Below are 16,245 nucleotides of genomic sequence, written 5' to 3'. Positions count from 1 at the left end.
ATGTAAGTCTAATTTTTTATAAAAGCTCAAGGCAGTGTTTACGGTTTAAAGATATTTTGTTTGCCTTTTTGTATTTGTATACTTCTTTCATAGTACCTGACAAATAGTAAGTGCTAAGTAAATTTTGTTTGTCTTTAATCTTTACCTTGGCCTACTCAAAATATTTTTAATATTTTTATCCAGTCCCCAAAAGCCTAAGAACACTTTTCATTTTAAAATCATATTTAGTTTAATTCAAACACTATTAATGATATATAACAAACATTTACAGAGGGTTTTTTTCACATACATAATCATTTAATCTTTACAATAACCTCGTGAAGTAGAGGTGGTATTATCCCCATTTTTTCTGACAGGAAACTGGGACCTAGAGAGGTTATGTTAACTCAAATAGTATCATATAGTAAGTGTTGAGCTAGGAATCAAGCCCAGATGGTTCTACTCTTATAAAATCTTTGTTATATGAATCATACTGTTTTCACATGGAGATGAACTCTTCCCTGATTAGTGGCTGAAGAAGATATGTTACAGTTTTTCATTGAGTATAATTTTTTTTTTTTTTTTTGAGTTTTAAAATGAGTTTATTAAAGAATGTTATTAGGAAGGCAACGACGTTTGATTTGTCATTAAAAAAAGTTCTGTTTCTTCATGCCGTTATAGTAAAGGTAATATAAGAGGCTACAGAGTTACAAGCTTCTTGCTACTGGATTCTGATAGTATAGCACAGTGTAGTCATTTCTGCAGTGCTAGAATAAATAAAGTCTCTTCTATGCTTCTCTTCAAAAAGTGATGAACAGTAACAGAAGATGGCATAAAAGGCCATTTTTCTATTCATTCTGTAGTACTGGAGCCAGTATTTTTACCATCACAGGCTACGATTTTCACTTTATCCACTTTTATAAGTTCTGTCACCTCTCTGAATTCAACATCATTCAATACAAAAGTCCACACATTATCGCAGAATCTGTACGTATTTAGAGAGCCCCTGAAATTGACTCTGTTTCTGACCCGCTGAGCCAATGCTGAATTTATAGCCTTATCAAACTGAAGTAGAACTTGAAGGGCAAGTTGGGAGTGATCTGTTGAGACTGTATGAGCTCATCGAGGCTTTCCTGAAGACTGTTTCCCAAAGTGGTATTTCTGTATAACTGATATGCCATGGCTTAGGAGGAAGAAACTGTTTTTCTTACTCAGTTTTGCATTGATGTCCACCTCGGCCCAGCCACCTCTCTGGCAGCCACAGAAACCGCCCAGTTAGTATAATTCAATAGCCATTTCTTGGTTCATTTCATCGAACAGATATTTAAGTATTTGCTATGTATCAGGCACTGTTTTGGGCCTCCAGGTTTCATCAGTGAACAACACAGAATCTCTGTTGACGAGTTTATATTCTAGCCTAGAGGGTCAAAACCCATAAACTACCAAGTACACTACTTAGTATGTCAGAAAGAGATATATTCTGTAGAAGAATAAAATGACCAGGATAGGGGCAACAGATTGTAAAATTGTCAAGAGATCAAATAGAATAAAGGTCCCTAAGGTTAGAGAGTACTAGGATGATGAGGAGGTAGGTGCCTGAGTAGGGGAGGAGCATAGAAGGAAATAAGATCAGGAAGTTGGAAGCCGGGGAAGCACACATCATATTAGGTCTTTTAGGTTATTGTATGGAATGAGGCTTTTACTCTCAGTAAAATGGGAAGCTTTTCTTGGATTTTCAATATTTTAAGAGTCCTCATCCTGGTTGTGTTGTGAATAGGTACTGAGGCTAGACAAGGGTAGAAACAGAGACCTGTTAGGTTATTGCAGTAATTGAGGGGAGGTGTAATCTAAGAAAAAGATGGTTGTCAGAGGCAGCTCTGGAAAGATTGGTGGTAGAGGTGGTGAGAAATGGTTGGATTCTGGATATATTTTGTAGATAGCAACAACAGAATCTGCCGCAGGTTGGAAGGGAAATATTAAAGAAAGGAGTCAAGAATGACTACAAGGTTTTTAGCCCAAGCATCTGAAAGGATGGAGTTGCTATCAACTGAGATAGTTTACAGGGGAGATGAAGAGTTCATTTTGGGACGTGTTAAGTTTGGGATGTCTTTAAATACCCAAGGAAAGTTGTTTAGAGTTGAGGAGAAAAGTCTGGGATAGAAATATAAAGTTGGGACCCTTTGGTATATAGATGATATGTAAAGCCATATCACTGGATGATATTTTTGAGGAAATGAGTATCAAGAGATAAGGGAACCAATAACTGAGCCCTAGGTTACTCCAACATTAAGAGAGTGGAGAGAAGAGAAGGAATTGTCAGAGAAGACTAAGAAGGAATAGTCAGTGAGGTAAGACATAAACCTAGAGAATGTGTCTTAGAAACTCAAGGGAAGAAGGTAAACCTTGGAATTAGGAATAATCAACCATATCAGATTTTGCTGTTAGGTTAGGCAGGATGAATACTAGAATTGAAAATTATATTTAGCAATGTGAAGGCCACTGTTTATTATTTGGCCTTCAACGGGGTGTGGAAATGGCCTGGTTAACTCTGTTTACATATATATGTATTTCCCATTGCTTTTTCAGAGCGAGTCGGGAAGGGGTGTGTATGTGTGGAGATCGATTGGTTGCTTCCCTCACTGGTCCCAGCTAGGGCTGGGGATTGAACCTGCAACCGAGGTATGTGCCCTTGGCCGGAATTGAACCCGAGACCCTTCAGTCCACAGGTCAACTCTCTAACCACTGAGCCAAACCGGTTAGGGCTATTTACATATTTTTTAAGTTGGAATTTTTAATGTTTATAAGTGTTTCCTCTGCCGTGTTCAGGTTTGCCGTCCTATTGGTGGTATGTCTGACAGTGGATCACAGCTTCGTTCAATGGGTAGCCTGACCATGAAATCACAACTTCAGATCACTGGTAAGTCTTTAAAAGACCCACTACTTTACTCCCCCCCCCCAACATAAAAAAATAATCTTAAGAGAAGAAAATCTTTGGGGCTGTTACTTATCAGGTGCTGAATTACTAATTGCTTAATGGGTGAACAAATAAAATGTTTAGATATGTAAAAATTACATTTTTATTTCAGGATATTCTTGGGTAACATGTATTAGTATTTCGTTTCTTTTTATTGCCAAATAGTATTTGATGTATGGACATACCTCACTTTATCCATTTATTAGTCGATGGGTGTTTGGGTTGTTTTCACTTTTTGGCTATTATGAATAATGCTATATGAACATCCATGTACACGGTTTTATGAAGATGTATGTTTTCAGTTCTCTTGGGTATATACCTAGGAGTGGAATTGCTGGATCATATAATATCCATGTTTAGTATTGTGAGGAATTCCAGATTTTCAAAGCATCCTGCATCATTTTACATTCTCACTAGTCATGTTTGAGGGTTTCAATTTATCCATATCCTTGCCAATGTTTGCAATTTGCTTTTTGTTTATAGACATCCTCGTAGGTGTGAAGTGGTATCTCGTGTGGGTTTGATTTGCATTTTTCTGATGGCTAATGATGTTGAGCATCTTTTTCATGTGCTGTTGGCCATTTGTATATCTTTTTTGGAAAAACGTCTGTTTAAATCCTTTGGTTGCTATTGTTACTTAACTAACATCTCAATCTTTGTTTTCTTCCTCTAACCATACCAACCAAGTGTATTACTTTCAGAGTAATGCTTTTAACATGCCAACCTGATGTTGTATTCCTGCTCAAAAACCTCAGTGCTTTTTCCTTGACTGTGGTATAGAATTTCTTTAGCTTGGCTGAAGACCTTACTAGTCTGGTTCCATATGGTCTCTTTGTAGTTCTGTGTGTGTGTGTGTGTGTGTGTGTGTGTGTGAGAATTATTTGCACTAGTCAAAGTAAGTCACTGAATTTTCTTAAGAAATGCATGTGTATCTGTCACATGGTGAAACCCCAGTTTCTCCCCCTTAAATTTAATGACATTTATTGATTATAGAATAATTATCATCCTCTGTACGTTATTTTATTGATTTAGAATAATTATCATCCTCTGTATGTTATTTTAGTTTCTACTATACCGGGCTTATACCCACCTATAGATTTTGAATTATTAGGCCAAAAACCATAGCCTTGTTATTATCCTCCTCAAAACCTAAAAGTGATTGGATTATATAAAAGTAACACTTTTCTTAGAATTTACTTTTGGGAATTCCTTCACTAACTCCAGTCTCTTTCTTTAGCAATGTCTGATTCCCAGAGAAAGAGATACATATATATAATTTTTTTGTTTGTTTTTGCTAAAGTCAATTTCTAATTGTTTCCCCTTTCCCCATCCTCAAGCTAGCCTGAGAAGCTGATTTAATTGGGCCAGGCTTCTTATGGCTTTTCTTTCCTTTTTTGGGTGGGGGGGCAGCTTAATGTTGAGACCTTCAATTGGAACAATCTTTTAAAAAATTCTTTAATTTTCAGATTAGATAAGTAGTATACATGCTTTTTATTTTAAAAAACTCAGTAGAATAATGAAGTGAGGTGTCCTTATTTATCATCTCAGTCCTCAGAGATAAATATAGTTATATTCCTTTAGACTTTCTTTGCATAAACTGGCTATCTTATTTGCTATTATCATTATTATCTTAGTAAAAATATTTAATAAGTGCGAGAATGCACCTCAAGAAGACATTTCCTCAGCCATTTAAAAGTTTTTAATCTTAGGTCTAAAAATTCTGAGACTTCACAAGTTCAGGGCAAAAACAATAAAAGCAAAAATCATGAATAATGGATAAAATATATGAGACAAATGAAGAACATAAATATATTTAGCAAATATATGAGACAAATGAAGAGCATAAGATAATGACGTGCCAGGTTGAATAGAATCAGTGCCCTTCATAATTCATTGTTTATTTCTTTGCTTTTGATGCTATAAACCGCATACCTAATTTTTTTGCACAAATCCCCTTAATGACATTATATTTTTTATTCTATGTTAATGGATCAGTTATATTTGTTTTTATTGTAGGGTGCTTCAATATCTTTCTAGAATTGAGGAAGGCTTAAATATGCAGGTGTAAAAAGTAAATGCCGTGATTTAAGGTAATTGCAAGAAGAGATAACAAGTTTGGTGAGAAAAGAGATATCAGTATTTGGCTAGAGTTGTTGGGAAAAGAGGTGGTACTTGAAGCATTGCTACTATTTAAATGTAGAGAAGTAGACGAGGATCCTTTCAGGAGAGAAGATGAGAAAGAGGCATAAAGGAAGGAAATGCACAAGACTTCCTTTTATGCCCAAAAAAGCCACTGCTGCAGAGGGGGGAATCCTGAGAACTAATGGAAGTGGGTCATCTCTTTCAGGTGTGTCAGGGCTACAAAAAAATCACTGCTAAGGGAAATGAGAGAGTTTTTAACGAAGGTCCATGTAAGCAACATTCAAACTTGTGAAGAATTTTTGGGAGTTTATTTGAGCCGAACTGTGGACAATTGCCAGGAAGCAAAATCTCAACGGATTGAGATAATGCTGTGGAGAATGGCAATTTTGCACCTTATTGTATACATTACAATAAAAAGAGACTTAAGTGGGTTACATGAAATCCACTGGTGATAGATTAGGGAGGCGGGAGAAAGCAAAGCGGGGAAACCTCTGGGATTGGATAAAAAGTAGAATGATAGACACATACTTCTTTTACATAGGTGGATGCAGGATAGTTAACAGTCAACAATGAACTCAGTAACAATGAGGGGATTTGTGATTTCTGCAGAGCAGTGTCTGTTCTTTGAGTGGTCTGGAAAAAGGAAAATTACTTTGACATTCCAATGATATGTTATTGTAGATGCAAAAAGACAATAGGTTCAGGTAAGATAAAGATTGACCTTTGTCAGGGAACATACTGGCATAGGACATGACTACACACTATAAACTGCTTTTAGTTAAAATAATTTTAATTTCAGGCCATCCTTTGTGATTATTTTAGGTCTCCGAGTTTATAATGCCACCACACAGGCCTCCCCTGAGTTTGTCAGGTTTAGTATGTTGTCCCTTTTCATCCACACAAAGAACAAGCAGTTAGATTGGTGTTTTTCTAAAGTTGACTCAAAAGGCTGATAGAATTTAGGGTCAAAAGTTGAAATTCTAGCCCTTGCCACTGTGACTCAGTTGGTGTTGGAGCGCCAGTCATCTTGTACACTGAAAGGTTGAGGGTTTGATTCCCAGTCAGGGCACATACCTAGGTTGTGGGTTCCATCCTGGGTTGGGGTGCATATGGGAGGCAACGGATCAATATTTTTCTCCCTCCCCCTTCCTCTCTCCTCCTCCAACCCTCCCTCCTTCCCTTCCCCTCTCTCTAAAAAAGTCAATAATCATATCCTCCAGTGAGGATTTTTTTTAAAAAAGTTAAAATTCTACTCTATGGTTCTGATCAACTTTATTTTCTTAACTCTATCATACACACATACACATATATTCCTATTAATTATTTGTTTACAATATATATTTGCTGATTTATCTCACTTACCAGATTAAGTAAGGGCAAGTGGGACATTTCTGAGAAATGGCATCTATTATAAACTGTAGCAAAATAGAGGTTTAAAAAAATAATTCATAGTGCTGTTGATAAATGGATTGTTAGAGAACTTGGATGAGTTTTAATTTCCCTATATTCTTTGTAGGAGTATCGAAGGAAAGGCAGCCTCACCTTTCCTTTTTAGCATTTATATAACATAGTAACACCCTCTTGTAACTTGAATCTAACTAATGTATGGTCATAACCTGAATAGCTATTTAGCTGTTAAGTTTGAGTTGAATAGGAAAGATTGTCTTTTGTGCTACTCTTTCACGTAGATCAAGGCAGTTCATTGAGGTAGCCTCTTTGGGAACTTCCGCTGGCATTTAAATGATCTTTTAACATTTTGTCTGGTATTGAATATACCTGTATTGATCCTTGTGTTGGGCAATAGCTTACCTGTATGATCTATTAGATGCAAAAATTCTGACAGGAATTTATAAATACTTTTTAATTTTGACTAGTGTGCCGTTAAAACTTCTACAGTTACTCTTGGGGAGGTCATTTATCTCCCCACTCCTAGCTTTAATCAACAAATCTGTATGGACTAACTATTCTCATCTTCAGGGGAGTTAATGTGCCTGGATTTAGTCCTCATTCTGATACTTAATAGTTGTATAACTGTGCTTGTCACTGATATCTTTGAACCTCAGTTTCCTTATCTGTGAACTGAGGATATTAACAACTTTGTCACATGGTTGTTGGAAGACAGTGTGAAAATTGGAAAACAACAAAACACAGTATAAGTACAGAGTAATATGTTCTTTTCCCCCTAATTCCTCATTTTTTTCTTTATCTAGGATTACTCATATCTAATTTAGTATCTTAACAGCAGTCTAAGCTTAAATCTTTCATAAAATTGGTTGCTTATTTTAAAATATGTTTTTATTGGTTTTTTAGAGAGAGGGAGAGGAGAGGGATAGAGAGATAGAAACATCAATGATAGAGAAACATCATCGATCAACTGCCTCCTGCACACCCCCTACTGGGGATTGAGCCTGCAACCTGGGCATGTGCCCTCACTGAGAATCGAACCACGATCTCTTGGTTCCTAGGTTGATGCTAACCACTGAGCAACACTGGCCAGGCTGGTTGCTTATTTTATATTAACAGTATCAATCAAAAAATTTTTTTTAATTTGAAAGAAGCCAAAATGATTGGTAAGAACGGTACTATTGCCCGGCTGGTGTGACTCAGTGGTTGAGCGTTGACCCCTGATCCAGGAGATCATAGAAACATCAATGAAGAGAGTCATTGATGGGCTGCCTCTTGCATGCCCCCTACTGGGGATCGAGCCTGCAACCCGGTCATGTGCCCTGGGAATTGAACCATGACTTCCTGGTTCAACCACTGAGCCTCGCCGTCCAGGAGTGTACTTTTTAAATGACCTTGGAGTTTTGGGACTTGATACTGATAGTGGGCTATATTATACCGATGATACTGATGGGAATTTGGGTGGATGGTGTGGGGAAGTCTATATTTATTTACTATGATGGGAGAAAATACAAACATCGTGAGTGAATAAAGCTAGTAAATATTTTAGAGTAAACCTGCTTCTCTGAGTAAAAGTAATAATGTTCTATATAACCTTTATGAAATTAAAGTGATTTGAAGGTGAACTAATATCTCAAATATTGAAATATTTTTCCTTTTCTTTTAGTCATTTCAGCAAAACTTAAAGAAAATAAAAAGAATTGGTTTGGACCAAGTCCTTATGTGGAAGTCACAGTAGATGGACAGTCAAAGAAGACAGAAAAATGTAACAATACAAACAGTCCTAAATGGAAGCAACCCCTTACAGTGTAGGTTTGAAAGTATTTTCCACAGTATATTTTGTGTAGTAGGTGAACAGAAATGCAGCTTTAAAAGTTCTCACTTGTTTTCTTTGCTTCTTTCCTCCTCTCATCTTTTTCATTTTCATTTTCTTTTTCCCCTGACCCAGAACTTCCTCTCCTCCCCATTTTGTTACTCTTTAGATATTTCTGTTTCTAGTCTCCCCTTTTCTTCACCTTCTCCAGTTGAGTTGGTGATGCTGTCACTATTGCCTCTGAACAACAGCTGGGAGAGCCAATGGTCATGGGCCATTCTTAGCAGCTCTTTCCTTGACTTAAGGTTGAAATATGGGGCCATGAGTAGTAGCTCACTATATTTTTTAAGTTAAGTCAAAAAAATAGTTTGTGGGGTTTTTTTTGGTTGTGATTTTATTACAGTGTCCACACAGGACCTACACAGGGATTTTCTTCCTTTAAAAAACTGATACTACGTGTTTTCTTCTACAACTTTATTTTTATGCCTAGCATATATAACATGGTTATCTTTCTAGCTGAGCACATACAGGTCTAACTTCCCTTTTACAGCTATATAATATTCCTTAATATGGATGGACTATCACTTATTTTACTAGTTCCCTATTGATCAGTTGGTTTCTAATGTGCTGTTAGATATACAGTGTATATCCATGTGCATATGTTTATATATTAGTGTTCTCTCTAGTATGAATTCATAGAAATAGGATATAGCTCAACTTCAACACTTATTGACAAAGCCCCAAATGTTGGTATTGAATGCTCATTGAAGGAAATTATAGCTTATTTTTATTTTTTTACTGAAATGAAAGAAAAAGCATGATTTATCAACAAGTGGATTTTAAAGTAATAGAGCATATTTGGTTGGGGACCAAATGTATATAAAAATGTAGTTTAAATATAACTAGTTGTCACATATCAAATATACACAAATTGCTTTTATACCTAACATTTGGATTTCTTGCATTTTTTCTCCCTCAGAGAAGTAAACCAATGACTTAAAAAAAAGTTTTATTTCTAAGTGGCCAGATGAGACATTTGAAACACTTTTCTTCACATGATGCATGCTTAGTGGATAGTATTTATTCCTAATAAATGACAAAACAAATTGAATATACCTATATTATTCTTTAACATGGATTTTTGAAGGTCTGAGGCATCTTAATTTACTTCATGATGATTTTGAACAAATGAGTGAAATTCAAGAATTTACTGAAGATCATCTTGAGGCCTATTTGTAGAAGTATTCTAATGTTCCTCATCTCTATTCATTTCAACATTAATGTTTCTTAGACTTGTTTTTAATTAGTGGCTCATTAGAGATTGAATCTAAATTAAACTATATATGAGTAAAAATTTCAAAAAAAATCAGATGAAATCTATAAAATGTCACAGCCTCCATAATGACTAGAGATGTTAAGCAGAATAACAGACTGAATGCTCAACTTTCTACTGACAGCTATCTGTGCTCACTAGATACACATTTTGAGACAAGCTGATAATGACATGAATTCCTCAGTGGTTAAAAAGTTAAGAAAAAAGAAACTTTTCTTGTAGCCTCGTATGGTAGTGCTATTATTTAACCCAGATGTTTGGGGGAATACATGGCTCATGCTCTTCTCCTGAATTTTTAATTTGCAGCAGACTGGCCTGTGATTTTAATACAGCTTTCATTGCTATGTAGCACTTTCCAGACCTCTCTTGAGTTGAAGTGAAATACCTTAGGGAGGCCCGTCTTTGACAGTATACTTTATTCTCTCTCAAAGTAAAACTAAATTTACTTACTTTTTTGTCCCTTCTCTGTTATGATTTCCCAGATGACTAATAGAGAAATGTTTCTTACTAATACTCGATGCTCTCCTGAAAGTGGCATTTGAGAATTTTGAAGAGAATGAGTATGTCATGTCCTCCCCAATCACCACCGCCAGAAAAAGAGAGCTGTTGTAAAGCGAAAATGTTTTAGTCAGTTTAAAATACCTGCTACTGTTAAAGTGATGGTGGAAATGCGATGATGAGGTATAGGCATAGGTGGACTTCTAAGGAGGCGAGTGTTTATTTGTCCCCCCAAATTTGATCATGTTTTAGAGAGAACTAGGTATAGAAAAATTAAAAGATTTCAAGAATTTGTCTTTATAGCATAGAACCATAGTACTATGGTAGATTTTATAGTAGATTTTATTTTATAGTGTTCCTGTTTTTCTAATTGATAACTAAAATAGTTTGAATATAATTTATTGCAAATACAAATTTCCCAAAGCTTGCTTTGGAAATTACCATTATAGATAGCATTCATTACTGGCATTTAGCATGGCATGGGTGAGTCTGTATTTCACAGTTGTCTGGGCTGTTTGCCTCTAGCAGTGTGTCGCTGACTCAAATCATTATGTAGCTAGCTGAGAAACTTCTTATTATAAATTTTAACACTACACCTTGTTTAGATTGTAGTCTGCCATTGACTGTGTGATATTGGGCAATTTGTTTAGCTGTCTGAATATCAGTTTCTATATCTGAAGATCCTAGGGTGCTAAATCCCATCTCCTAGGGTTGCTTTGAAGATTAAATGAAGTAATCTCAAGCTCAGTACACTACCTAACATAAAATAAGGATTTACTTTATAAAATCACTTTTTTATACGACTAAACTAAAACTAGTTTTCCAACTGTTTGTAGCATGATAAGCAGTTTCACTTTTGTTGATGATGCATGAATGAAGTTGCACCTCTATTTCAGTTACAGGGGAAAATGATCATGCAGCATGTAGCATCCAGATGTTTTTCATAAGATAGAACATAGGTATTATTAGTTGTATAGTAAACTATGAGGGGTGCAGTAAGATTTTAGACATTAAAACTTAATTGTAATTTATGTAGCATCCCATTGTAATACTTAATGAAAAAGTTTTTTTCACCTTTCTTCATTTTTAGTATCGTCACCCCTATGAGTAAATTACATTTTCGTGTGTGGAGTCACCAGACACTGAAATCTGATGTTTTGTTGGGAACTGCTGCATTAGATATCTATGAAACATTAAAGTCAAACAATATGAAACGTATGTATGTAAAAGTAATAGAAATTGTTTCTATTTTCTACAGGAAATCCATATGCCAAACATGCAGAATGATTATGTTCACTATTTTTAATTTTACTTGGTTATATATTAACAGGGAGAAGAATCTTGTACTATTTAAAGCATTCTGAGTAACCTTGGTTTGGCCATTCCTTTTATATCCAATATTTTAAATAAATATTCACTTAGTAAAGAGGTATTTATTAAAATACTGCATACTCAATTATGGAAAACTATGAAATATAGAATAGAGATAAAGGGGGAAAAAAATCCCACTTCATAGGGACAAGTATGGTTAATACTTGACAGATCTCCTTTTCCAAGTGCTCATTTTTAAAATTTCCTCATTTTAAGTGGTTGTTTTTATTTATACAAGGTGAGGCAAAAGTAGGTTTATAGTTTATATGAGAAATAATAAAATAAATAATAATACAAGAATAAACTCTGTTTCATGTACTTACAACTGTAAATCTGCTTTTGCCCTACCCTGTATATATGTATATATAAAATACAGATATGTAAAAACTTGTAACATGCTTGTTTTGATTAATATATTATGATTTTAAAACACTTTCCACCTCTTGACTTTTTTTTTTAAATTACTACTTTCAAGAATTTTATTTCTCATTTAAACTTATGAAATACAAACCATTCTTTTTTTTTTTTAAAACAAATATTATATATTTTAAAATTGATTTGAGAGAGAGATGTGAGAGAGAAACATTGATAGGTTGCCTCCCGCATGCGCCCCAACCGGGCATGAACCTGCAACCTGGGTATGTGCCCTGACCTGGAATTGAACCCACCACCTTTTTGGTGTATGGAATGACACTCCAACCAACTGAGCCACACCAGCCAGGGTGAGATACAATCCATTCTTTTTTAAAAATATTTTTATTGATTTTTAAAGAGGGGGAGAGAGAAACATCGACGTGAGAGTGGAACATTACCTGCTGCCTCCTGCACGCCTCCTACTTCAGATTGAGCCTGCAACCTGGCCATTTGCCCTAATTGGAAATTGAACCATCAACCTTTCAGTGCACGGGATGATTCCCAACCAATTGAGCCACATTGGCCAGGACAGTCCATTCTTAAGTGATATGTTTTCAGTCAATATAATTTAGACATATGTTGCTGAATAATCTTGGTTGTTCTGCTGACTGATTTTATACAAGGATGGAATGTATATAATAAATGAGATGATTAAGCTATTTAGCATTTTACATTATGAATATTAGGCATTAGTAAATTTTATTTTAAATATATTTTGGTGTCATAAGACCTGAAACCTTGGGTGAAGAATATTAAAACAGCCTGGCCAGCCTGGCTCTGCGGTTGAACATCAACATAGGATCCAGGAGATCCTAGTTTGATTCTTGGTCAGGGCACATGCCCAGCTTTCGGACTCGATCCCCAGTAGGGGGCGTGCAGGAGGCAGCCGATCAATGACTCATCATTGATGTTTCTATCTATTTCTCCCTCTCCCTTCCTCTCTCTGAAATCAATAAAGATATAATTTTAAAAAAGAATATTAAAACAATTTATAAACACATACATGTAATTTTTTCTCACCTTGTTTTAACAGTTATGATGACTTAAAGGAAAAAAAAGTGACCAGTATGTAGATATTTTTCTGACATTAGGTTTTTAAGTTAAGAAGATTTAAAGAAAAAAAAAAAATGATCATTTGTTCTGTAATTTATTCTCTTCCAGTTGAGAAAGTAGTTGTGACTTTACAGCTTGTAGGTGACAAAGAGCCAACAGAGACTATAGGAGACTTGTCAGTTTGTCTTGATGGGCTGCAATTAGAATCTGAAGTTGTTACCAATGGTGAAGCTACATGTTCAGAAAGTAAGTAATCACTTTTTGAATATAAGGTCTTTAATGATTCTTCTTACATTAGCCACTTTAGTATGCTGTATGTAATTTTTACTGTTCTTTTCACATTGAAGAAATCATTTTCTTCTTAAAAAAGAGACATTGATAATTTAAAACATTTTCCTTTTAGCACGTTGTTTCTATGAATAAAACATTTTTCTGTAAGTTGAAAGGCTAGCCAAATAAAAGTTGAACCACGGTTGCCCCTATGGGTAATAAATTGATTTATAAAGTATTCTCTAGGCCAACAATGGCAGTTAATGTGGCAAATGACAGACATAGTTTATTGTCTGTGGCAGTGTATGGTTGAGTTTAAATTTGACTTGAAATCCTTCTTAGTACTGAACCAGACAGCCAATACATACTGAAATTCATTTGCCACGTCTCTTCTATTTCTATAGGTTAAATTTACAGAGATGTCTTTGCGTAAAGATGAACTGTAAATTGAAAGAAGTTTGATGGCACCCAAGTTGTGCTTGCAGAGCAAAACTACTTCTCAGTGGATTCTCTTTAGATATTTCCATCACTTTCCATTGTGCTAAGTGTGTTTTCACTTGAAACATAGGTTTTAGAGGCTGCAACACAAAGAATAAATTAATGGTTTCCTTGATCAGTCTGACAAATATCTTTTTATTTACTTAGAAACTGCATTATGAAACATTTTGCATTGTCAGATGCTATTCTTCTGTTTCTACTTTGAAAGACTTCCTACTTCCTCTTTAACTCATGACTTTTTTTTTAATCCTCACTTGAGTATATATATATATCTTCTCCATTGATTTTCAGAGAGTTGACAGGAGGAGGGAAGGAGGTAGGGGGAGGGAGAGAGACATTGATGTTGAGAGAGACACATTCATTGGTTGCCTCCTGCAGGCGCCCTGATCAGGGATCGAACCTGCAACCCAGGTACGTGCCCTTGACCGGTAATCAAACCTGGGACCCTTCGGTGCACAGGCTGACACTCTAACCCCCTTGCCACGCCAGCCAGTGCAGGACCTTCCAGATAGCCCTGGTGTATCTTTCAGTTTCTTTGGGGTTAATGAGAGTGAAGAGAAATTTCTGAAATGGTCTTACTTCTTCAGAATTGATATGTTCATTTTAATTGACAGCTATTCATGGGAATTCTATAATAGTTCATTTTTCTATAAATTGGAGTTCTGGAAGATAATACACAGATTAAATTACGTTGTTAAACTGCTCTAAGCCTCAGTTTTTATAGCTTCTAAGTTTTTTCTGTACAAATTTGAAACTGTTGTTAATGCAGAATATTTAATTAACAAAAGTAAAGCATATCAGTCTTCATATTTCAAAGTAGATTCTAAGCTGCTTATTTATATTTATAACTTGATTGTTTATTTTCTACAGAAGTGGACATTTGTATGTCATCAATTTTCTTCTTAAGTAGGAAAATAATTGGCAGAGTTTACTATGATTCCTTGAAGTAAAGAGGTTTTAACTGGAATGTCACAGTGGATTTTAGGGTTGGAGTGTCCATCTACAATATTTATTTATTTATTTATTTATTTATTTAATTTTTCCCATCACTATCCCGTCTATGCCCTCTTCTACCTCTACCCATTCCCCTCCACCCCTGAAATCACCACACTGTTGTCCATGAGTTTTTTCTTTTTTCCTATTTTGCTCAATTCCTCCACCCCTCCAAAAGCCCCCCAAGCCCACCCCCTGCCCCATAGCTGTCTGCCTGCTCTCTATGAGTCTGTCTGTTTTGCTTGTTGTTCAGTTTGTTCCTTAGATTGCACATATGAGTGAAACCATGTGGTACCTGCCTCTCTCTGACTGGTTTATGTTACTTAGCATATGCTCTCCAGGTCCATCCATGCTATCACAAAGGATAAAATTTTCTTCCATTTTATGGCAGAGTACTATTCCATTGTGTAAATGTAACAGCTTTTTTTATCCACTCATCTACTGATTGACACTTGGGCTGCTTCCAAATCTTGGCTATTGTAAATAATGCTGCAATGAACATAGGGGTACATATATTCTTTCAAATTAGTGTTTCAGGTTTGTTCGGATAAATTCCTAGAAGATGAATCACTAGGTGGTAAAGGCAGTTCCATTTTTAACTTTTTGAGGTAACTCCATACTGCTTTACACAGTGGCTGCACCAGTCTGCATTCCCACCAATACTGCATGAGGGCTCCCTTTTTTCCACATCCTCGCCAACACTTGTTTGTTGACTTATTGATGATAGACATTCTGACAGGTTTGAGGTGATGTCTCACTGTGGTTTTAATTTGCATTTCTCTGATGATTAGTGATGTTGAGCATCCTTTCATATGTCTATTGGCTATCCATATGTCCCCTTAGGAGAAGTGTCTATTCAGGTCTTTTGCCCATTTTTAAATTGGATTATTTGTTTTTTTGGTATTGAGTTTTATATGTTCTTTATAAATTTTGGATATTAACCCCTTATCATACTCAATGGGCAAAAACTAAAAGTGTTTCCTTTAAGATCAGGAACAGACATGGATTTCTGCTTTCACCACTCTAATTCAACATAGCACTGGAAGTTCTAGCCACAGAAATCAGCCAAGAAGAGGAAATAAAGGGCATCTACATTGGAAAGGAAGGAGTAAAACTGTCATTATTTGCAGATGACATGATACCGTATATAGAAAATCATAAAGATTCCACCAAAAAACTACTAGAACTGATAAAGAAATTCAGTAAAGTAGCAGGATACAAAAGAAGTATCCAGAAATCAGTTGCATTTTAAAAAATGTTTTTATTGACTTTAGAGATAAAGGAAGGGAGAGGGTGAGAGAGAGAGAGAAACATTGAGGAGAGAGAAGCATCAATTTACTGCCTCCTGCATGGGCCCTACTGGGGATTGAGCCTGGGCATATGCCCTGACTGGGAATGGAACTGGCGACTTCTTGGTGCATGGATGATGCTCGACCAACTGCAGTTGCCTTTTTGTTGTTATTGTTAATCCTCACCTGAGGATGTTTTATCCATTGCTTTTCA

At 35.7% G+C, this 16,245-nt stretch overlaps 1 protein-coding gene and 1 pseudogene across 5 annotated transcripts in view; one reads left to right on the top strand and one right to left on the bottom strand.

Moving 5' to 3' along the window:
- Window positions 1–16,245, top strand: part of ITCH (itchy E3 ubiquitin protein ligase) — a 94,858-nt gene that overhangs the window by 20,525 nt on the left and 58,088 nt on the right. For 3 of the 5 annotated variants that reach the window (XM_087818784.1, XM_087818783.1, XM_016213143.2), the window contains 4 exons: window positions 2,806–2,896; window positions 8,166–8,307; window positions 11,234–11,358; window positions 13,090–13,227. In XM_087818784.1, coding sequence (XP_087674910.1) covers window positions 2,827–2,896; window positions 8,166–8,307; window positions 11,234–11,358; window positions 13,090–13,227 — 475 coding nt within the window. In that variant the 5' untranslated portion in view covers window positions 2,806–2,826. Of the gene's footprint in view, window positions 1–2,565; window positions 2,659–2,805; window positions 2,897–8,165; window positions 8,308–11,233; window positions 11,359–13,089; window positions 13,228–16,245 lie in introns of all 5 variants that reach the window. The other 2 variants (XM_087818787.1, XM_087818786.1) reach the window with 1 other exon arrangement.
- Window positions 672–1,211, bottom strand: LOC107537193 (transcription initiation factor IIA subunit 2 pseudogene; annotated as a pseudogene).

The sequence above is a fragment of the Miniopterus natalensis genome, chromosome 7, assembly GCF_054644295.1.
Source record: "Miniopterus natalensis isolate mMinNat1 chromosome 7, mMinNat1.hap1, whole genome shotgun sequence".
In the NCBI taxonomy this organism is placed as follows: Eukaryota; Metazoa; Chordata; class Mammalia; order Chiroptera; family Miniopteridae; genus Miniopterus; species Miniopterus natalensis.
This window is presented reverse-complemented; position numbering and strand designations above follow the sequence as displayed.